Source organism: Neopelma chrysocephalum, unplaced genomic scaffold (genome assembly GCF_003984885.1).
Source record: "Neopelma chrysocephalum unplaced genomic scaffold, ASM398488v2 Primary Assembly neopelma1_366, whole genome shotgun sequence".
NCBI classification, from domain to species: Eukaryota; Metazoa; Chordata; class Aves; order Passeriformes; family Pipridae; genus Neopelma; species Neopelma chrysocephalum.
The window spans coordinates 378,517-401,404 of NW_020898030.1; the positions used below are offsets into that span (position 1 = coordinate 378,517).

Genomic DNA, 22,888 nt, shown 5'->3' on the forward strand with positions numbered 1-22,888 from the left:
GGCACGAAGAGGGGGAGACTCTTCAACCCTTCACACATCTAGAAGCAAGAAAGGCGCTAGACAGGTCCTTGGATGGTCCGCAAGACCTAGAGGAATGTAGCAGGGAGATGAAATGAGAGAGGAAATGGAGGTCTGTCAGGTCTTCCAGGCACAGTTAAGCAGGATTCACTGTCACTTGGAGCCTGTCGTGGGAACACAACCTTGCTGAGGGGCTGGTGCATCCTCACAGGCAGCCAGGAGACCCCAGAGAGGGGTGCAGCACAGGGCTGGATGTGGTGGGCAGCACCACGACATGGACACACAGCCCAGGCCCCCGTGCTGACCTCACCAGCACCACCCACTTTCAAGGGAAGCCTCTTGCAGCATCACCATGTAATTGGTCCCCGAGAACAGGCTGCATCACCAAAGATAAGTGCCATGAGCACAAGGAGTTCCTCATTGCACCCATTCCCTCCCACGTGTCCCCTCCTGAGGATGTCACAACCTGCCACTGAGGTGCACCAGCACCAGGGAAGTCCCTGGGCCAGGGCCAACCCCAGAGATCCTGTGCTGGGATCTTCTGCAGCCTCCTGGGAATACAGTGGGGTTTGTTCCCAGATTCACTCAAACACCATCGCAAACTTTGCCCTCGGGCTGCTGGGCCAGGTCTGTAGCAAGGAGGGGCTTGGCCAGCAGGGTCCCCGTGGTGAGTCTGGGTGTGCATCCCCCTCACAGAGCTGGGTGAAGACACAGCTGCAGGCTGAGCTCACCCTGTCCTGGGCATTGCCCTGGCAGAGAGCACTGGGTAGAGATGGGAGGAGAACAGCAGCTCCTTGATCTATTCAAGATCCTCAGGTGAAACAGGGAAACAAGGAGATGAAAACTGGGTGGATTGGCCAACTGGATGGCCTTCTTCTGGAGGGGAAGCAGAGATCCTTCCTTCTCCATCACCATCCTCCCCTCCCAGGGCACCTCCCTGGTGCCTGCCCTTCCCTGGCAGCTGCATGGCCACTCCTGGGGCCTGTTTCCAGAGTGACCTGCTGACCACATCCCTTTTTCTCTGCTGACAATCCTGTTCAGCCCTGGGAGCTGTCAGCAGTTCAGAGCTGTGATGTTGTTGCTCATCAAAGGTGGGACCCGGGATGTGACTGTTTGGCAGGGGATGTCCAAGCATAGGGAGGGGCAGTAGGGACAATCTCAGCCTTGATAGTGCTGAGTCTGGGCCTGCTGTCAGGCACCTGCAGGCTCCTGCCCAGAGCTTTAAGGGGGGGGTCTCCAGCCCACAGCCCACCCTGTCCTGCTTTGTGCCCCCTTGAGTGGGTTACATGTGCCATCTACCACAAATGGGCAGCAAAGGCAGGGAATGAGGAGTGTGAGCCTGTGGAGGTCCAGTGGACAAGGACAAGGGCTTGGCTTCCCTTTCAGCCCCAGGATGGTCAGGAGGGGAGCACAGGACACACAAGGAAAGGCTGGGAGACCTGGATTTGTTCAGATTGAAGAAGGGAAGGTTTGGAGGGATCTCACAGCTCTCTGCAGCTGATGAACAAGAGCAGGTAGAGAGGATGGAGCAAGTTCAGAGGAGGCTACAGAAATGCTGGAGCCCCTCTGCTCTGGAGCCAGGCTGGGAGAGCTGGAGGAGTTCACCTGGAGAGGAGAAGGCTCCAGGGAGACCTGAGAGCCCCTTCCAGTGCTAAAGGGGCTCCAGGAGAGCTGGAGAGGGACTGGGGACAAGGGATGGAGGGACAGACAAGTCAGAATGGCTTTCCACTGCCAGAGGGCAGGGTTAGATGGGATATTGGGAAGAAATTTCTCCCTGTGAGGGTGGTGAGGGGCTGGGATGGATTTCCCAGAGAAGCTGTGGCTGCCCCATCCCTGGAAGTGTCCAAGGCCAGGTTGGACGGGGCTTGGAGCAACCTGGGATAGTGGAAGGTGTCCCTGCCCATTGCAGGGGGATAGAATGAGGTGAGCTTTGAGGTCCCTTCCAACCCAATCAATCCATTTTGTGATTCTATGGAGATGGAATCACACCTTCGGGGGTGCATGGGGGGAGCAGAAGAGGCAACTGGAACAAGCTGGGACAGGAGAAATTCCTCTTAGATACATGGAAAAAAATTCACCATGAGCATAGTCAAATACTGGGAGAGAGGCCTGAGAGGCTTTGGGATCTCCACTGGACAAGGTCTGGAACAATTGTGTCCTGACCCAGTTCAACAAAGCTGACCCTGCTTTGAGCAGAGGGGCAGCCACTTCCTATCCCAATCCATCCCATGTTTCTGTTAGGGAGCACCTTAATGATGTTCCCAGGTGCTTTATCTCCATGACACAAGGCTGCATGGAGCCTCTTGGCTGCTCTGCATAAGCCATCCTTACAGTTCATGGAGAAATCAAGGATTTCCTTACTTTCCCCCCTTAAGCTCCCATGCCCACTGGAAGATCTCTGGGGCTTGGTGAAGTTCCTGCTTTGCCAAGGGCCAGCCCATGACCTCCCTGGTGCTGTCGTCTTCTCACCCTCCCACAGCACCACCCCAAAAACATCTCAGTGCCACACGTGTGCAAGGAGTGGAGGGAAGGTTTTTGCTCAAGAACAACCTGCCCACATGTCCCAACAGGCTCCTGAGTGGCTTTCCTCAACGTGGCAGCTCCATGTTCTCTTTCAGCTGGATCCTGGTTGCCCTGTTGGATCTAAGCTCTCCATCTCTCCTGTTCTTGTGGTGCTTTCTGGCCCCACAGAAGAAAGAGAGACTTTCATGGCAGGCAGAGCAAAACTAAGGTTTGCAAATCCAGGTTTCCTCCTGGAGAAACCCTGCCAGGCTCTGCAAAGTCTCAGCTGTGCCAGGGTGAGGCTGAGTCACTTGTCAGAAAATGGCATTATCCCGGGAAATACAAGAAATTCCCAGCACCTTTACCTCCTGTGACCACCAGCCCTGAGGAAGAATCAACCCTCGGTGCTAAAAAAACCCCCAGAGTTGGACTCCCTGACACCAGTTTTAGGGGGCAGTTCTTCTCCTCCACAGACACTTCCAGCTCAGGAGCACCCGACAAGTTGGAACAGCGAACCTGCGGCGCTCCGGGAGCAGCGCTGGGCCAGCGAGCCCTTTGATTGGGATCAGCCAGCTGGCAGGAATCCCAGGAACTCGCGCAAAAATGCTTTGAAGAGGCCAGATGCACAAGGCGTGTCCCTGTGTGGGGTGCGGCTCTGTGAGTCACGGCATCGCCATGAGATGCTCGGGGTGTTGCACACGCGGCCCCGGCACCACAGCGAATCCCCCTCGCCCTCAAATCACCGCCTGCCCGGGCATTTCAGCTGCATTTTTGAACCCTCCGAGCTTTTTGCCTATCGCACCCCAAATTCGGCGCGGGTTTTGTTTCCCTTTACAGCCTTCCCCGCTTTGCCCGTGAGCTCCAGACAGACAGGCAGACAGGGAATTTGCTCCGGGCGCTGGTGGATACAGGCTTTGCTGCTGCGCCGGGTCTGCGCTGGGCTCGCTGGGGATGACACTCCCCGTGCCCTGCTCAGGGACCATCCCCAGCCCCGACACCGAGCAGAACAGCGATTTGCATAAAGCTGCAATAAACTCCTTTGTTTAAGTACCTTTTGCTCTTCCAGATCCAGGTCTGGAGTCCGTTGCAGAAACCTGGGAGATTCCCTCCCTTGGGCTAGACCGCGCAAACTCGCCCCAAGAAACCATTGTTTCTTGAAAGCCTCTCTTAAGCTCCCTGTCCGCGGCTCCGCAGCCCAGCTCAGCATTTTGGGCGAGTTATGAAACAGGGCAGATGCCAGAGCCAAATGACGGGCTGTGATAAACACTCGGCTCTCCCGCACGGGGACAGGGTGAGGGCTGTTCCTTGCTCGGGGGAAAATGACATTACAGGTTTGTGAGAGCTGGGCACTTTGTTGTGCAGGAGCCATCTGACGCTGACAGCCTGTCATTGATTTGCGAAAACATCGTTTGGCATCGATAACAAGCTTTCAGGAGAAACAAGTAGGACAGAGGAAAACAACACCCAGGTATTGCTTGGCTGTTCCCTTACCTGGACTGGAAGTGCATGGACTTATCCCCAGTCTGTGAAACGCTCAGGAGCAGCAGAAAAGGAGGGCATCCACTCCACCCACTCTGTCTCACTGGGCATCAGCCACCAGGTCTCGGGCAGCACTCAGCTCTCCTCCTGGCTGGACTTGCTTGGGCATGGTTTAAAAGTCCAGGCAGGTTGGGTGATGGCACAGAGGGAAGCCTCTGCATCCCTTGGATGAGGTGTCAGGAAACGAGGGGAGAAGAGACCAAAGGCAAATACCCTCCAGTTGCTCTAGTGCTGTGTCTCGTTGACAAAACCTGGCTTTCTGCTCTTGGGTTTCATGGGAGGAGCACTGTGGAGCATCAGAAGAGGACACTGCACAACACTCACCTTCCTGGGGAGCCTGCCCTCTGCTTTCTGAGACTGCTCTTGTTTGTACAAAATATGGTGGACACAAAGCACCAGGGGAAACATGAAACCTGATGGATGGGAATGAAATAAAGCATCTGTGAGCTAAAAGCACCAGATCTGCAGACAGCCAAGCCCTGGGTGCCGATGATTCTCACTGGAGAGAAACCACACAAGTCCTTTCTACTACCCTTCTACCTTTCTAGCAGCCTCCATCTGGCAGCACAGAGGGCTCTGCTCCTCCCAGCCCTTCTCCAGTCTGTGTGCTGGCACAAACACCCAGGACCTGGTCCCGGGGGACCCAAGAATCCTCTGCCCTGGGCACCCTCCCCTCGGCCTCCCTCCTGATGGGGTTTCTCCCTCTTCTCCCCTATCAGCCTCTTGTGGCTTGGCAGGAGCTTTGTCAGCGCTTGCTGTGACCTGAAACTGGTCACACCAGCACCGAGGTGTTCAGTTCTCTGCAAACGAGTTGCTGCAGTGTGGCTTGGCAGAGAGAAAATTCTCTGCTCACATTCATAACCTGGCATGTCATTTCTTGCACAGCCATTTTATCTTCTACTCTGCTTGCTAAATGTCCTGGTTTTCTCCCTGCTACCCCGAGCTGCTTGCAAAGATTGCCCCAACTCTGCCTGGCATGTTTGTCCATAGGCCTGTCCCTGCAGCAAGTGGGACACCCTTTGGGGAGAGGTCTCACCCCCATGGGCAGCACCGTGACTCTCCTGAGGACCTCAGGACCCTCCCTGACCCCTACGCTGGGTGTTCTGCAGGGATCCTGCATTCCCAGGTTCAGAGGCACGGATTTGGAACCTGTGCAGGCAGAGGAAGATTTCTGCAGGTTGGGAGCTGCACACATTGAGCCGGGAGCACCTTGGCAGGCCGGAGGTTGGACCCCAGGCAGGAATGGGCACTGTGGGCAGCGCTGCCCCTCTGACCCAAGGCCTGTGCAACGCTGCCTCCCACTAGCAGGGGCGTCCCCAGGCTTTTGGCACTGAGACACCATTTTGATCCAGTTTAGACTGAGGGAAACGCTAGAACTCAGGACGTGCAGGCTGTGTGGGAGATCCTGCAGCCGTCCGGCTGCCCAAGAGCGCCGTTTCCTACCCAGACCCACAAAGCCTCACCCACGAGCCCTTGGCAGCGACAGGCACGGCCACGTCCATCCCCAACCCTCGCACCTCCCAGCCTTGGCACCCACACGTCCCCCTCGCCCCGCTGTGCCCTGGCAGGGTCTGGGGGAGGCGGTTTTTGGGGTGAGGGCCGTGGGGAGCCGCGTGCCCTGCAGCGACGGCGCGGGGGCCGTGAGGAGCTGCGGCGGGAGCGCGTGGGTGTGTGCGAGCAGGGCTGTATATCCAGTCTGGCAGAGGGTGTGCCTGCTCACACGCCGGGGAGCCGAGCTGGGAGTAGGAGCCCTGAGACACTCTCGGCCAGGGGACGTATGGCAAGGAGGGGCTTGGCAGATTAACCCCAGTCCGAGCCGGTTCGCGGTCGCCCCGTGTCGTGCGCGCTCAGGTGAAGTGCAGCCCCCTGTCCCCCCGAGCCCCACGGCCTGATCGCAGCCATGCTTCACTCTCCACTGAAAACAGCCCTGGCATATGAATGCTTCCAAGACCAGGCCAGTTCCACGCTGGCTCTGCCCTCAGACCACAAGCTGAAAACTAAGGGCACGGGAAAGCAGCGGGTCCAGGAGCAGGTGATGATGACGGTGAAGCGGCAGAAGCAGAAGTCGTCCGTGTCGTCGAGCGTGGGCCACTCCAACAGAGGTAAAACCCTGGACAGTGAGGGGGTCCCCTCTGGGGACAGGGCTGATGCTCTGGGGTGCTGTTGTGGGGTTTTGTTTGTGGGGGACAGACCGGTTTGTGTCTCTCGTGGTCACCCCAAGCAGGGGATGCCGAGGTCTCTTGCCCTGGATGGAAGAGTTAGGACAAGACTTGGAGCTGGATACATCGACTCTCTCCCCAGTGGAGCTGATCCCCCGGGAGTGCTGCACTGCTCCACATCCCCAAGGCACTTGGACATTCCGGTGTGGTGCCATTAACCAATTTTCCCCTGGGTCTAAAGCTGGAGTAGCTTCCTAACTTTGCAAATCCTTCCTCTGCAAGTGCTTCCGTGGCTGGAATTCTCCACCATCCCCTCCTGTGGATGGGCAAAGCTAACAGAGCTGCTCCTCCACTGTGCCATGGGGCTGGAACTGGCCACACTCCGGGGCTCACTGCCTCCTGAGCGCTGGGCAGGTGAAGAGCAGGCAGCTGTGCCCACTCACAGGGCACAAACCTCGACTTGGGATTCGCCTCTGGAGCTCCCAACACGTCTGCCATTTGCAGGCTAAGAAGTGTGGGAGTCTCTGGGTCGCCCTGGTGTGAGTGGCAGGAAGGAGCTGAATTCAGAGAGGTGTCCCTGGTGTTGGTTTGGTGGGGGTGTTTCAAAGCCCCCTCCATTGTGCAGAGGAGTAAAAAGGGCTGTTGGGCTCTGGGTGGCCGTTCCAGTTCTGTGCACTGAGACTGTGCCACAGAAAACAAGCAGTCAGCTGAGTCCTGGAGCCAGGTTTCCTGCTGGAATACCTTCCTCTGTGGCTCAAGACTTGGCAAATCGTTTTCTTTGCCATCCTTGTGCCTGGAGAAAGCTGGTTTGGAGGTAAAGCTGGAAGCTGCAAACTCAGAGGGTTGAGACAGCTCAGTGCAAAATCTCATGAACTTGGAGGTGCTTTGGCAGCAGGAGAGAGCTCTGTCCTGTCTGAGTCCTCCAGGGAGAGGAAAGCCTGAGGCTTTGGGGGTGGACAGGTGTGCTGAGGCTAAGACTGAATGTTCAGCCGTGTTTGGAGTGAGCAGAGTGTAGAGGGAGTTTGCTGGAAAGCTGGGAGAGCTGTGCCAGGCTCTGGCACTTTTTTGGGGGAACTATGCCTTGCCTGGCAGCTTTTCCAAGCTGGATTTTGAGGCCAAATCCAGCACTGGTGAGGTGTTGTGGTCCAGACACACATTTTGGGCTGGTTTGCCATGAGAAGCCGGATGGCACAAGGCTGCTGGGTGAAGTGTGGAGGTGGTGCTCCTATGGGAGTCATCCTGGCTCTAGGCATTGGAATTGCTGGGATGGGGGGAATAGAGCAGGTTCATGGTGGAGGGCATGTGTGCCATGTCCTGAGGTGGAAGGAACGTGCCCCATGTTGGGCACCACCAGGAACAAATCTCTGCTTTTTGTTTTTTTGTGGGCACAGACTCCAAAGGGGTGAGGGGGGGGCTGGGGCAAGGAGAGCTTTCTTCTGCCACCAAAGTGGGAGATGCAAATCTCCTTCCACCTCCAGAGGGTTTATTGCTTTTGTCAGGTGCCAGACCTGACAAAATAAAATACAAGCCAGGATGAGATGAGGGGCTCTGGATGAGCATCAGGGCACTGCCAGCCTCCCTTTCCAGTGGAGGGGCATTTCAAGGGGAAGTGGGCAGAGGAATATCTCCCACTGGTGCCCGTAGGCAGGATGGAAGGGAGGCAGCATGGGATTATTCTGTTTGGAGAGGAGCCCAAGTGAAACCCATGGGACAGGGTAAAAAGAAAAATAGCACATTCCCAAGCTGCCCGTCTCTGCTTGACAAGCTAAACCCCTCCTCCAGCCACTTTTGGGAATGTCTGGGAATGGGAATTGCATGGAGGTGTGCAGCTCTGGTTCCTGTGTCCCAGGGAAGCTGAGTCTCATCCCGCTCCCAGGAGCTGCCTCCACACACCAGGGCGAGGCTGCCCCACTCCCACCACGGGGGGATTGCCCAGCATGAAGGTCCTGGTGGCTGATTCACTCCAACAGTTGCTCTCTCAGTGAATTTCTGGATGGAATCCCAGAAAGGCGAGAAGTTGCCCTTTATTCTCAGGTTTTTCTCCTGGTTGGTGCCCGAGCTGGTCAAACTAAATTTTCTGGCATTGGTTTTTACTGCTGTTGGCCAAAGATTAGCCAGGCAGGCTCGAGAAGGAAAATTAATGCTTCCTGCAAACAGGCTACATGGGTCTGCCAGACATGGATCCCGCCTGTCCAAATGCTCCCCCAGCACCAGCAACCTGGGATTTCTCAGAGATGCTCCTCAAAGGCAGCCCAAGCCAAGGTATTCCCAAAGCCCTTTGCTTAATGTCCACATGCTTTGTTCCCCCTGCACCCGGAGAGTTTCCTGTGTGTGTCTGGGCAGGTGTTGGTCCAGGTCCAGGTGTCTGTTGCTGCATTTTGATCTGTGTTTTGAGCCAGAGCTGAAGCACAGCCCAGAGCTTCAGGAACCACGTCCCTGTGTGTGTAGGATGGGAAGCACGGACATGGAACCCTGTTGCATGTAGCAGGGATGGGTGGTGGTGGTGTATCCCATAACTAGAGCTCCTTAGGAAGGTCAAGACACCCTCCCTCAATATCCTGCTGTTTGATGGATACAATAAAGTGAGTTGGTTATTTGGAGTCCAGCAGGTCACGGTGTTGTGGCTGCTCTCTGCAGATCTGGTGTCACCCAGTATGTGGCACAAGTCACAGAAGGGCAAGGTGATCAATCTGGGCTCAAAAGGGTGTGCACTGGAGTAGGACAGTGAGCAGAAACCAGTTGCCTGCACCCACAATGGGGTCTTGTCTCAGCACAGCAGCTGCAGGTGTTCCCAAGGATGACTGCAGAGTCTGGGGTCTGGGGGGTCTCTTGGTTCTTTGGGGTCTGCCCTCCTTGGGTTTTGGATCAGTGGGGTGATCAGTTTTGGATCAGTTCTCCTTAGGTTTTGGGTCTGTGGTATCTGCCCTAGGGCGTATCTGTCCTTCTCCCCATGGGAATGCCTGACTGGATGGCTCCCACTGAATTTGTGAGTAATGCAAATTTCCAGGGAAAATGAATTTCACTGGCACAGCAGCAGAAAAGGCCAGGCCAAGCTGAGCCAGTTCCTTGTAGCCAACAGTGCTGGTCTGCAAAGTCCTCTGGCTAAAGAAAAGTTCTGCCTGTGACTTGTCACAGAGGAAACCCAACCAAGGAGTGTCATATCCAACTGTCTCATGGCTGAGCTGGGATTGAGAGGATTCCTGTGCTGGCTGTGGCTGAGAGGGGAGAAATCCCACTGAGCTCTCATGGGATCCCACCTAGTTTCAATGGGGGTCATTACACTGACGGGAAGGGAGGAGGAAATTTTGGGGATAGCAAGTCTTTTGAAGACTTCTGTACCCTTCCCCCAGCATGATTCAGTGAAAGCCTCCCACTCTTCCACAAACCTCAGATTATTGGGGTAGAAAAAAGTACCAAAACTCTTTAGCTCATAGGCCAGAAGGCATAAATGAAGTTTGGTCATTCCTGCAAGAATCTGAGCGTCTGGGATTTCACTACTACCTCTCTCCTAGAAGGCATCCAGGCTTTGCTTTGTGCCTCCCACAGGCTCTCTTCTCTTACTGTGTTTTTCCTATGTTTAATCATCCTTATTGTTTGAAAGCCGTGCATAGTTTATGATTTAACTTGTCTAGCCTGCACTACCAGTGCCTGGTTCTTGTCTTGCCTTTCCCTGCCACAGATTAATATTTATTAACATGCATCCTTCTCCACAATGCTCCATGTTGGCTTTGTGTGTCCAGTTGAAGCCTTTGCTCTCCTGCTGGAAAATGGCACTTTGGACCCAATTCTTCTCCTTGCCATCAGCTCTCAGCTTCAAGAGAGGAAAGCTGCCTTTGAAGAAAGCAAAGAACTCATCAAGAACAGGCATATTGGGTTAGGTGGAAGTCTCAGTTTGCTCTGCAATGATCCATAATAGGGATACAGAGGAGGATAAGGGCAAGGGGAGAATGTAGTGGGGGTGCAAAGTGCAAGATATTGCAATTCTTACCCGTTTTAATTAGATTTTACCCTCATGGATTTTCCCACTGAAGGTCAACGAGATTTTAAGTTGACCAAGTTTTGAAGGAAATGTCTTGGGGGAATGATAACCTGGGGAGGGGGAGAGCCTGAGCAGCCCTCAGGGGGATTTCCTGTCCACAATGTGGTTGCTGGGAGGCCAAGCTTCATCTGAGTGATTTGAACCATGTCTTTTCTGCCCCTATTCCATCTGTTGAGTGGTCCTTTGTTATGAGGAGCAGCTGAGGGAGCTGGGGGGGCTCAGCCTGGAGAAAAGGAGGCTCAGGGGGGACCTTCTGGCTCTCTCCAACTCCCTCATAGGAGGGTGGAGCCAGGTGGGTGTTGGGCTCTGCTCCCAAGGAACAAGGGACAGGACAAGAGGAAACAGCCTCAAGTTGTGCCAGAGGAGGTTTAGCTTGGATATTTGGGAGGAATTTCTTCCTGGAAAGGATGGTCAGGCGCTGGTCCAGGCTGCCCAGGGCAGTGGTGGAGTCACCATCCCTGGAAGTGTTCAAAAGGCCTGTGGATGTGGCACTTGGGGACGTGGGTTAGTGGTGACCATGGCAGTGCTGGGTCAATGGTGGGACTCAGTGACCTGAGAGGGTTTTTCCAACCCGAATGATTCTGTGATTCTCTGTTATCTACTACGAATATCGTGGTTTTAATTGGCTCTGTGTTTGTTCAAGTGCACGTGGGCACTTCAGAGACCCAACCAGCTGCTTGGATGACAACAAATGGGACACAGATATATGGACATAGATAGAAAAAAGCACCAGGGAGTCACCTCCCCCAAAGAGCATTTCCACACCCTGCAAAAATGTGGGGTTTTTTGAGATTGTCTGGTTTTATCCCAGATTCTGAGGACCTGTGACCGTCTTCACCCTTGAGGTGGTTGAAAAGAGGAATGTCCTTCCTCTCCCTGAGGGCTGATGACACCTCCAAGCTGGTTCTCAAGATGAACCTGGCAAAGAAGTGTCTAAACTTTCAGAAACAAACAAAGATGATGTTTTCTTTAGCCACCTCCATCAGAAAATTCCCAGGTCCTTCCTGCCCTTCAGACTGAGCTCTCCAAGCAATAAAATCACAGTTGTGTGGTGGCAGGAGAAGCATCTTCTCCAACCAGCAAGGTGACTTCAAAATGCCTTGAACATTTGAGGTTCTATATAATTATGTATTTATAAGCTCTTATATACAAGTTCTTCGAGGTGAAGGCAACTCTTCCACAACTGAAGGACATAAACTTGCATGAGCTGCCCGATCTCTTGAATTCAGCCTTGTAGCAGTGAATTTATCCAAGAAAATCAGAGATGTGCCCAAAGTGGGTTATTTTTTGGTGTCTCCTTGCTCGAATCTGAAGTCCTTGAGTCTTGAGTGTAGTGCATGGCAAGAACAGATCCTGAAAGGAAAAGCCTGGTCCCCAGGGAGGATTGGTCAGATGGATCTGTGAGTCATGGCCAAAAAAACCCTTTCTTGCACCTGCTCCCTCATTGTGTCAGGAAAATGCTCCCTGGTCCTCCCTCCTGCAGTTACATGATGTTTACAGAGAACAAGAGGCCGACTCAAAGAAGGAATTCCCAGGAAATTATCATGGGATGGCTTTATCTTTGTGCTCAGAATTATGGTTGTTAGGTAACTCTGGCCCAAACTTCCCATTTCCATCCCTGCCTTTCTGCTGCTGAGGCCCAACACTAATTCCTGATCTGGGAATCCCAGAGTGGTGAGGGAGCATGATATGTTTTGGAGCTGGCTCCCCACCAAGTCTCCAAACCTTACCACAAGAAGTCCCCCTCCCCACCCCAAACCAAGGGAGAAAAGGGGAAAAAAAACCCAAAAGAACCGAAAACGGGAGAGAGACAAAGCAATATATACATAAATATATTTACACTTATATGTACAGCTGAAATATATATACAATTTCACAGGGAAAAGGGAAAGGGGAAGGGAAGAACAAAAAAACAAAATAATATATATATATATCCTGATCAGTAGCCCAAGGTCTATCAACTAAAACAATTAGCAAAGAATATCTTACTACTCTCCTTGGGACAACGCAGAGTCACGCTGGGCTGACTGGTGACTGCCGGCAGCCTCCGCCTGCCAAGGTCGACAAGGCCTTACCAGGCCTCACTCCCCAACCCGACAGACTCAACAGCAGGGAAACCTGCACCTCCAAAGCCAAAGGAAGGAAAGAGAGCCAAGGCATCTCCTCCTTTCTTTTTATACCCCGGCTTACGTAAAAATCGTAGGGAATACCGGGGAAATCTGGGCACTTCCTTGGTTACAAGATGGTCACCAAGGAAGGCCTAGGCCAAACTACCACATAGCACAAGGTGAAGGACATGGCTGAATGTCCCATTGCATGTCCATGGCCATTTCCATGATTTATCAGCAAGTTCTGTGCAGCTTTATATACCTAAAACAATCAGGGCTAGAGAGATGTCCATAAGGAGCAATGCCCACCAAGGCTCTGGCCTATGGAAAATGAGGTCCTGTGGTTTCCTGCACAGGTGAAAATACCTCACTATTGCCTATTCTGCACTGGGTGATGTTCTCCAGGTGCTCCCATCCCTACAGACTCACTCCTCTCTTGTTGACAACAGAAAGCTCATTATTATCCACAGGAATCATCTTCCTGAGAAAATGCAAGAATTTTTAGCCACAAACCAAATCACCATAACAGGTTCTGGGAGCCTCAGGCAAGGCAATAAATCAGGTTTATTCCAAGGATCAGTGGCTGCAGAAGACTGGAGTGGCTTCGGGGCCTTTGCGGTTGAGCTTATCCAGTTTATCTAAGGGACGAGTCTTATCAAACAATCACAAAGATTAGGATATTTCTGACATTACCCACCAGTTTAGGTGCATAAGCTGAGACAGGTATGTCCTGATTTTGTACTTTGTTAGACATTCAGAGCTTCCCCTGGAAGTTAATTGGGGTGTAGGGTTTGCACTTCCTCATAACGGGACCTGGGATGCCACAATTCTTGAGCACTTTTGAAAATGAAACTTAAATGACCTTAAACTCTCTTGGACCACCTGAAGGGGGTTAAGGAAATTTCACTGTGGAAAGAGAATGACTCACTTCATTTTTCCCTGTAGTGATGAACGTGGCATTGAGTAGAATATTTTTGGGATGGATCCAAGGTTTGCACTGCCAAAGGCTACTGGGGAGAGACAGCTTTTGGAAGGGCTGGGATAGGTAAATCCAAACACCCTGGTTAAAGCACTGAGGAATAGTAGAAGTGGCTGATGGGTTCCTCCTGATCCAAGGTGTTTAAAAAGCATATCTGAGATCCAGACTCACTTATCTCGCCATCATCCCAAAAATAATGATGGAGCTTAATACACGTTCAGGAAAAGAAAGTGCAAACACCCCAAGTGATCTTTTAGAGATGACATTAAAATTTAAGGCAGTGAAATTAGGCTTTTTAGTGTTTGGCTATTTTAGATCCCCATGTGTTAAATAGATTTGATCACCCTTTACCCATTGTGTTTGTTATTGGCTATTTATTGATTTTAGCAAACCTTGCACAGGCTGCTTGTGTTGATGTGGTTGTTGGGATTCAGACACAGAAAGGCAGACCAGGGGAAGGGTCAGGGATGGGTTTTTCCTCCAGAGAGGGAATTTGTATTTATCTCCAAGTCAGAACGAGGGAAGTGTGTTCCAGGATCAGACCTTCCAGGCTGTGCAGCACAAAATATCATCAAGTTCCTCTCACATAGCAAAGAGGAGGCCACCAAGCTGATCAGAGGGATGGAGCAGCTCTGCTGTGAGGAAAGGCTGAGGGAATTGGGATTGTTCAGCCTGGAGAAGAGAAGCTTCAGGGTGACCTAATTGTGACCTTCCAGTACCCGAAGGGAGCTGACAAGAAACATGGAGAGAGACTGTTTACAAGGGCCTGGAGTGACAGGACAAGGTGGAATGGCTTCACACTGACAGAGAGTAGGTTTATATTATATATTAGAAAAAAACTCTGCCATGAGGGTGGGGAGGCCCTGGCACAGGTTGCCCAGAGAAGCTGTGGCTGCCCCATCCCTGGAAGTGTCCAAGGCCAGGTTGGACGGGGCTTGGAGCAACCTGGGCTAGTGGAAGGTGTCCCTGCCCATGGCAGGGGATGGAATGAGATGGGCTTTAAGGTCCCTTCCAACCCAAACCATTCCATGATTCTGTGATTGTATGACCCGGCCTGGTCTCTGACCCTTTCTGCTTGTCTGCTGTAGATTTTATGGCACCAGGTCTTTTGTGCTGAAAACCTTAGGGTGTCACCTGTGGTCTGAGGGCTGGAGTTTCCAAGAGCTCTTCTGGAATAAACATCTTCTATGAGTTGCCTGCAATGGCAAGGGCTCAACTTACAGCCTGTATTTTCTATGTTCCTGTCGAGATTTATAACTCTGTTACTATTCTGTAACTAAACTTGCTGAAAAAAAAGAACTCTGTGCTCTGAAAGGTGTCCAATGGGCATACTTTCTCCTGCTGAACACATTTGTTTTTCCCTTTACAGGTTCCATGTATGATGGTTTAGCTGATGGTTATGGCTACGGGACATCCCGAGGCAGCTACTACACCAAAACCCAAACAGGGAACAGCAACTGGGGATATCCGGTAAGATGCTCTTTGATCTGGGAACTGTGGCTTGCTCTGAGGTACCTGTAGAGAAGGAACCCTCTCACAGTCTTGTAGGAAGGTCACAGTGCTTCAGAAACTTGCCCAAGAGAGATTATGCATCACTATGTTCTCTTAGAAAGTGATTCAGTGCAACGGAGGAGGATGATCGAGGACCCTCCATCTATGTCTTATGTGCTTGGGGACTTCAGTGTGGGCAAGATTTGGTTTGGTTTTGTGGATTAATATCGACCTGAAAGGGGTTTGAAGCTGTCTGAAGGATCAGTGTTGGGTTCAGACTCTTAAAGGTTCAGTTCAAGTTTGGAGCACATCCATTGCTCACCTGGAGCAGTTTCCACTTTTGTTTCTGTGCACTGAAATGTCCCTTTGAATAACATTAATGTGGTTGAGGGGTGATGACCAGGAGAGTTGCATTAAAACTGTGTTGCTATTCCCAGTCTCATGCTAGTGCAGACCCTTGCCAGATATTCTCTGTTCTTGGAAAAAAACCCCATTGTCCAGTTCTTCTGCAGTGATTTCCAAAAAAATTGTTACAGATTGCCAGAAAAAGCACAGGTGAGACAGTTCTTGTCTTTGTGCAGGACATCCCACAGAGTCCTGGTCCTGTCCTTGGTGACAGACTCTTGGTACACAAGGAATCACTCCAAACCACTCCACAGTCTACTGGCACAACTTGTGCTCATGTTCCACCTCAGACCTGTGTTCTGTTTTTTCCTTGCTTTTCATCAGCTCTGAAGTAGAAAGGAACAATTCAGCTCTGGGATTTGAATATGAGAAAAGGAAAGGGCTCCTTTCAACAACTCTGGGACTGCAAAGCAGCTCTGAGTCAACTATCAAAGGCTTGAACCAGGAAAGGTGCTTTTGTTGGCTTCAAGCACACAGACAGAGGGTTGCAGCTTTTCCTGGTAGTTGTTGGATCCTCTGCCTGTTCACAGCATCAGCATTCCTCAGCTTCAGAAGGATTCCTGTGTCGTTCCCAATGGCCTTGCTGTAGCACACTTGCTTCAAGGCAGTGATGTCTCTTGGTGGGTTTGCATCATTAGGTTTGCTGCATGTTCATCAGGAAAACTGGGAGCACTGGAGTCCCTTTGAAATTTCTATTTACAGCCTGTCTGTTGTCTTGTTTCAATGCCTTTTGCTGCGCTGCTTAAATCCCAGACAGAGGGGTTTCTGCCACCAAAAGGGTGACTATAGTGACTGTGACTGGAAAAGCAAGTCCAGAGGAGGCCACCAAGTTGACTAAGGGGATGGAGCAGCTCTGCTGTGAGGAAAGGCTGAGACAATTGGAACTGTTCATCCTGGAGAAGAGAAGGCCTTGGGGTGACCTAATTGTGGCCTTCCAGGACCTTAAGGGAGCCCACAGGAAACAGGAAGAGAAACTATTTACAAGTGACTGGAGTGACAAGGGGGAATGGCTTCAAACTGCCAGAGGGCAGGGAGAGATGGGATATTGGGGAGGAATTCTTCCCTGGGAGGGTGGGGAGGCCCTGGCACAGGTTGCCCAGAGAAGCTGTGGCTGCCCCATCCCTGGAAGTGTCCAAGGCCAGGTTGGACAGGGCTTGGAGCAACCTGGGCTAGTGGAAGGTGTCCCTGCCCATGGCAGGGGGTGGAACAAGATGAGCTTTATGGTCCCTTCCAACCCAAACCAGTCTGGGGTTCTGTGACGGGTCAGAGCAAAGGTCCATCCATTGAACTGTCCTCTCTCCATCCCTAAGGCAGTGGTGGGGCCCCACAGAAGGGTCTGGGCATGGTAAACTGGCAGGGGTTTTGTGGCCACCAGAAATTTGCAGCTGAGGCACCTCCTGAGGCAGAGGTGGAGTCTCTGAGCCTCATAAGTGAAATGATTGTGATGTTTTGTTTCGATGATACATTGCTGTTGTCTATTGTGATTTCTGAATGGAGTTTGTTATGCTTTGTGTAAGCAAAAATGCTCTGTTTCAGCCATTTCAATAGTTTCTGGATGGATTTTTTGTTAAAGAGAGAAGAAGCTCAGCCCAGCTCTGCAACAGCCCTTTGAGCTCATGCTCATGTTCATGCTGGGAACATGGTCAGTGTTGCTGGTGTGAGGGTTATTGTTTAATTTTGTTAATTCCTGATCTTCTTCCCAAATATTGTGACATGGGGACAAATTCTAGGTAGGTAGAAATGCCACTGGCTGCTGGGGATTTCAGCCAGCAGTGGTGGTGTTCTGGTGAACAGCTTGGAAGGTGATGATGAAGGTCAGGGCCTCCATTAGACACCAGAGTCCCGTGGACACAGAATTTCAGTCACTCGTGGTTCACCATGGACTTACGCAGCTCTGGCTGTTTTCTGAAGGTCTCTCCTGCTGTTATTGATGAGAGAAGGTCTCTCTCCAAATTTAAGTGTCTTACAAGCCTTTTGTTTTAGAAAATTTTGGTAAAGGTCTTCAGGACCTGGGCTACTGTTCAGGACTGGGACTTGTGAAGGATTCACAGTAAAATTTGTCTTACCTAACTGTGTCTATCTGAAAATCAGCCATTTAGTCCTAACAAGTCGTCCGGCCTCCTCCCCTGGCCAACAAAGAGAGAAGTATGAGGAGGTGATTCATCTCCTGTATCTTGGAGATCTGTCAGGTCAGGATGAATCAGCCCCTCTGGATTCCTATCTCCTGCCACTGGGAGCTGGATGGGAGCAGTCACATAACAGGCTGCAGTTCGGGGCGATGAGTCTCAAGTGCCATTGGCACATTGGAAAATATAACCTCAAGCCTAAATCTGCTTAACAAGCTTAACAGACATCATACTCCCCAACCACACTGAGGAACCTCCTCCATTTTGCTTCTTTCCAGAAAGTATTAAAGGTTTACACACCTCCACCAGCAGCCTCCAGCTTGGGTTAACTTGAGCTTTGGTCTGCAGACCTGTTTGAAGTCTGTGTAGGTTCCAGGCTTTCTAAAAAGTGTTTCCTGTTTGCAATCCCCAGGTTGTAAGGCATGAAAACAAAGATAAAGTGAATCTATTTTTGAAGAATGAAATTGCTGGACTTCCTTCCAGCTGGACCTGGAGCTGTGAATGTGCCTCAGAACCAGCAGAGTCTTTGAGGTGCAGAGGCAAATTCAGATACTTCAGGGAAATGACCTAGTTTTGTATTGAGGAAAATTGCTTACTCTTAATATCCCTGGAGCTAAAAAGGTGTAGCAGGCAATCCATGTCCGTGTTGTTGCTCCACAGCACCTGCAACTGAGACACTGCCCTTAAATTGCCTTAATCCAAGACATTGCCTTAGATGGTGATGTTAAACAACAGGAGGTTTCCTGTCTCACCCACAGCTTTTAAAAGCTGTTATCCCTGGCTTCCTCCTTTTGTCTTGATTTGTGTCTTCCTGAAAATGTGTCTTCCCTTTTGCTTCTGTGTTTTCTTCCCAACCTTATGATACTGATGTTAAAATACTAGAGCAAAAGAAATGACAGATCTGGAGGAGGAGCTCTCTCTGGATCAGTCAACTTGGCACAGGCTGCTCAGGGCAGTGGTGGAGCAAAAAATGTGTGGATTTGGCACTTGGGGATATGGTTTAGTGGTGACTGTGGCAGTGCTGGGGGAATGGTTCGACTTGATGATCTTAGAGGGATTTTCCAATTCTATGGAAAGGCCATAGACTTAATACTTCTATTCTAGCACTGCTGACTAAAACCTTTGATTTACCCTTTATTAAAGATTATTTTCTGTTTATTCCTCTTGTGGAGAGCCTTGCTTGCAGCATTATTGTACCTGGCACTGCAGTGAGTAACTGCTCAAGTAGCTACTCACTGTAGTAGTAGTAGTAGTAGTAGTAGTAATAGTAGTAGTAGTAGTAGGCAACACTGGAATCAGTGCCACCGCAGAAACAGGCACTTGGACAGCAGAGGTTTGCACTTGGCTGCAGCATTTCCTTGGCTCATGTGCCAGGGGTTGGCTCAGCCTTCAGGGATGTTCAATCTTCGGGGACGTTTGACCTTCAAGAAGGTTCCTTTGCAGAGGGACCATCCTGGGGTGCACTAATGGGTTAGGTGATGTTTCAATCCAGGTGCTGTCGAGCCCTGAAGACCCCTAGAGACATTTGTCACCCTGCTGACAATGTGAGTTATGAGTGGCCACCAGTTTCCAAAGGCACCCAGCAGGAGCTGTGTGTGCTGTGTCCTGATGCCTGAGCGATGCCACAGGTCCCACAGGAGGTTCAGTGGTCACCACCACGATTTACACAGACAAACCTGAGGGAGGTTTAAGGAAGCTGAACTAGGGCACCCAGAGTGGTGCAATCATGGCAGGAGAAGTCCCAGCATGAGCTGCTCCCTTGACTCTGACACCTTGATACCTTCAATAGGGTCTGTTCAAGGAGTGGGCTCAAAGCCCAGGGCACAGCCTGGTGGTCCCTGAGTTGCAGCATGTGTGGTGCAAAACCCCGAACACCACAGAAGGCAGAATGTGCAGTGCCATCAGCAAAGACCCTCCGAGTTCAACTGCCACCCTGCACTTGCCTGGGATTGGCAAGTCCATCCCTGAAAGAGAGTTAGGGGAATTCCCAAGTCCCATGTCTGTCCTGGCACGATCAAGATGAGGCAGTACCAGGACAAGGTGCAGAAACCCACCCGGGCTCCCTGTGCTGCTGCTTCCACAGAAGGAAACACACTGGCCTGGTGTGGGTATAAGTCCCCCCAGGACTGCCCCAAACAAGGGGCAAATGAGCCCTTGATGTGCTGGGTTGGAAATCTTGGATGTTGGGATGCTCTGCCTTCAACAGGGTGAGCAGACCCTCATCCCCACAGAGCTGACCTCAGCCTGGAGCTCTCACAGAATCACAGAACTGTTAAGGCTGGAAAAGACCTGCGAGATCATCGAGTCCAGCCTGTGCCCAATCCTGCCTTGCCACACAGCACAGAGCACTGAGGGCCACATCCAGTCCTTCCTTGGACACCTCTAGGGATGGGGACTCCACCACTTTCCTGGGCAACCCCTTCCAATGCCTGACCACCCTTTCCAGGAAGATATCCCTCCTGATGTCCAACCTGAACCTCCCCTGGCACAACTTGACGGTGTTTCCTCTCATCCTGTCCCTTGTTTCCTGGGAGCAGAGACTGACCCCCCCTGGCTCCCCCTCCTGTCAGGGAGTTGCAGAGCCAGAAGGTCCCCCTTGAGCCTCCTTTTCTCCAGGCTGAGCCCCCTCCAGGTCCCTCAGCTGCTCCTGGTGCTCCAGACCCTTCCCCAGCTCCGTTCCATTCTGTGGACACGCTCCAGCCCCTCAGTGTCTTTCTTGTCATGAGGGGCTCAGATGTTACTTCAGTGAGTAATGACTCTGAGAGCAGCCCTGCTCCCAGACCAAGGAATATCTGTCAGGCCTAATGTCAGGCTCCAGTTAAAGCAGTTAACTGAGTTGGATCTTGGCACAGAACAGGTGGGGACCAGTGGCTACTGGTCCACCCGTGCTCACCACTGCTTCCCTCAGGCCCCACTGCTGGAGCCTCGGGCTCTGTCCTGCCCTGGCCCACCCAGCTGGGTCCCTGTAGCAATTAATTATGTCAGTTATGGCACTAATGAAAAACACACACTTTGGTGATCCCTCTGCTCTAGAGACTATGAAAATTCTTAACCAAATGGCCTCTGTGGGAGAAGGTTGCACAGCTTTCTCTCCCAAGTGCTTTATCTGCATGTGAGTTGTCACTATGGGACAGGAACGCTTCCTGCTATCCCTGCCTGGCTTTGCTTCCATGGACAAACATCTCCCATTGTCAGTGGGAGCTTTGTTCCATTGGGATTTCAGGTCCAAATGTGTCATTTCCTGTGATGACGCATTCGAGTTTAAAAGAACCCCAAAATAGAGTGTTTTGGGCAATCTTGTCAAAGAAAACCAAGATTTAGAGTCATTGCACTTCGTTGCTTGGTCAGATCCTGGTGTCCCTGTGAGGTTTTGCAAGAGGCTTCACACTTTGGAGTAGCAAGTTGGACATTGCCTTCCCTGGACAGAACAAACTGAACAACCAAGACCTAAATCTCAGCTGCATTACAAAAAAAAAAACAACAAAAACAACAAATGAAAAATCATAGCAAAAGGCAGCACCCAGGAGAGGTGGGAAAGAGCATTTCAGAAATAGATAAACAATGTATTTGCCGGTTTTGCAATTTTTCTCCCTGCCATGGAGAGTGCAGGAGGCAGCAGCTGGAGCGTTTCGCAAGCAGCATCAAGAGTTTTCCCCACCCATCACTCAGGGTGGGACCTGTCATGTTGCATCGCCTGTGCTTTGCCCTCCAGCCTGGGAGAAACCTGCTCCTGACGTGTTTATACGGAGCCCTTCACTTCTCTCTGTCTGCTGCTCTAGAAACAAACAAATTGCAAAGGGGGAAAAAAAAATGAGAGCCAGGTAATGAACTGATGGCGTCCTCAGATGCAGGAGGCAGAAACACCCATGGAAAGGCAGAGCTGGCATCAGAGCAGCATTCCCAGGGCCGGTGCACCTTGCTCTGTGCTTCTGCTTCTCTGAAAAGCAGCAGGAGGGGAGGGACTTTTCCTGACAAGCAAAGGAGTTAATGGAAGAATAAGACAGAAAAGGACTCTTGGCCAGTGACTGGGACAGTGGCATTTTGACTTTCTCTTTAGAACCGGTTGTATTCCAGCTGAAATAAAAGGCTAAAGATGTTTATTCACCTGTTTTGTGAGACTGTTGGATATTGCAGCTGTTGTTGCTGAAACATATTGCAGGCTGAGAACTGGTGATCCACAAATGCTTATTAATTTATGGGCAGGCCTGTGCTGCTGCCAGTGCAGGGAGGCACTTACTGCCTGGGCCTGGCAGGAGCACCAGTGCTCCCAGTGCTGCTGCCTTTCCTCCTGTCCCTCCCTTCCTTGTTTTAATATGAATGAACATTTCCCAAGGCCTGGCCTCAAACATACAGACTTAGTTCACAGTAGGGAGGAGAAGTTCAGGCTAAAATTCAGGATGTTGGGTTGCCTGGCTGCACATGAGCGTCCTCCTGAGTCCTACAAGACAGTGCGAGGTGGAATGGCTGGAATCACAGAATCATGGGATGGTTTGGGTAGTGGGGACTGTAAAGCTCATCTCGTTCCACCCCCTGCCATGGGCAGAGACACCTTCCACTAGCCCAGGTTGCTCCAAGCCCTGTCCAACCTGGCCTTGGACACTTCCAGGGATGGGGCAGCCACAGCTCCTCTGGGCAACCTGTGCCAGGGCCTCACCACCCTCACAGGGAAGAATTTCTTCATAATATCTAATCTAAACCTACTCTACATCAATGTGAAGCCATTCCCACTTGTCCTGTCACTCCAATTCCTGATGAACAGTCCTTCTCCAGCTTCCCTGTAGGTCCCTTCAGATACTGGAAGGTGCTGTGAGGTCTCCACACAATCTTCTCCTCTCCAGGCTGAACAGCCCCACTCTCCCAGCCTGTCTCCATAGGGGAGGTGCTCCAGTCCCCTTATCATCTTTGTGGCCTCCTCTGAACTTGCTCCAGCATTCCAAGTCCTTATGTTGGGGACACCAGAACTGTAGGCAGTACTCCAGGTGGGGTCTCACCTTAGCAGAGTAGAGGGGGACAATCACCTGACTCACCTCCTGCCCACGCTGTGGGATGAGCCCAGGACACCTTTGGCTTTCTGGGTTGCAAACTCACATTACCACAGGAATTGTGTGCTGGAAGGAGAGACCTACCAAACTGCCCTGACTTATCACTTCCCATGGGGAGAAGTCTTGGTGACAGCCTGTGCCCTCCAAAACTGTTTCCAGATCTTGCAGAGCAGAGGGAATCACTGCTTTCTGTCCCCACCCCACTCTGAGGGACTTCCTCGCCTTTTCCAGCATTTCTCCCGACTCCTGAAGGGTGGAGGTGTGGACCTGGCACACCAGGCAAACACCCACGAGCAGTGGGCAGATGCAACTCAGGCTATTAGGAAACCTCGGCAGCTTATGAGGTTTGAAGGCCAGAGATTGATTATTTCCTTTCACTAATGCTGCTTTTCACAGGGAAAGCTCACCCTACACGCAGAATGGCATCAGCAAAAGCTGTGAGATGGTTGTCAGGTGGCTCCTTAAACCACAGACTGTGCA

The 22,888-nt window shown here is 51.5% G+C and overlaps 1 protein-coding gene across 1 annotated transcript in view; it reads left to right on the plus strand.

Moving 5' to 3' along the window:
• Positions 1-5,959: 5,959 nt before the first annotated feature.
• PKP1 (plakophilin 1) overlaps positions 5,960-22,888 on the plus strand; it is a 48,882-nt gene continuing 31,953 nt past the window's right edge. The window contains exons 1-2 of the mRNA XM_027706242.1: positions 5,960-6,161; positions 14,714-14,814. Of these exons, the coding sequence (XP_027562043.1) occupies positions 5,960-6,161; positions 14,714-14,814 (303 nt within the window). The remainder of the gene's footprint in view (positions 6,162-14,713; positions 14,815-22,888) is intronic.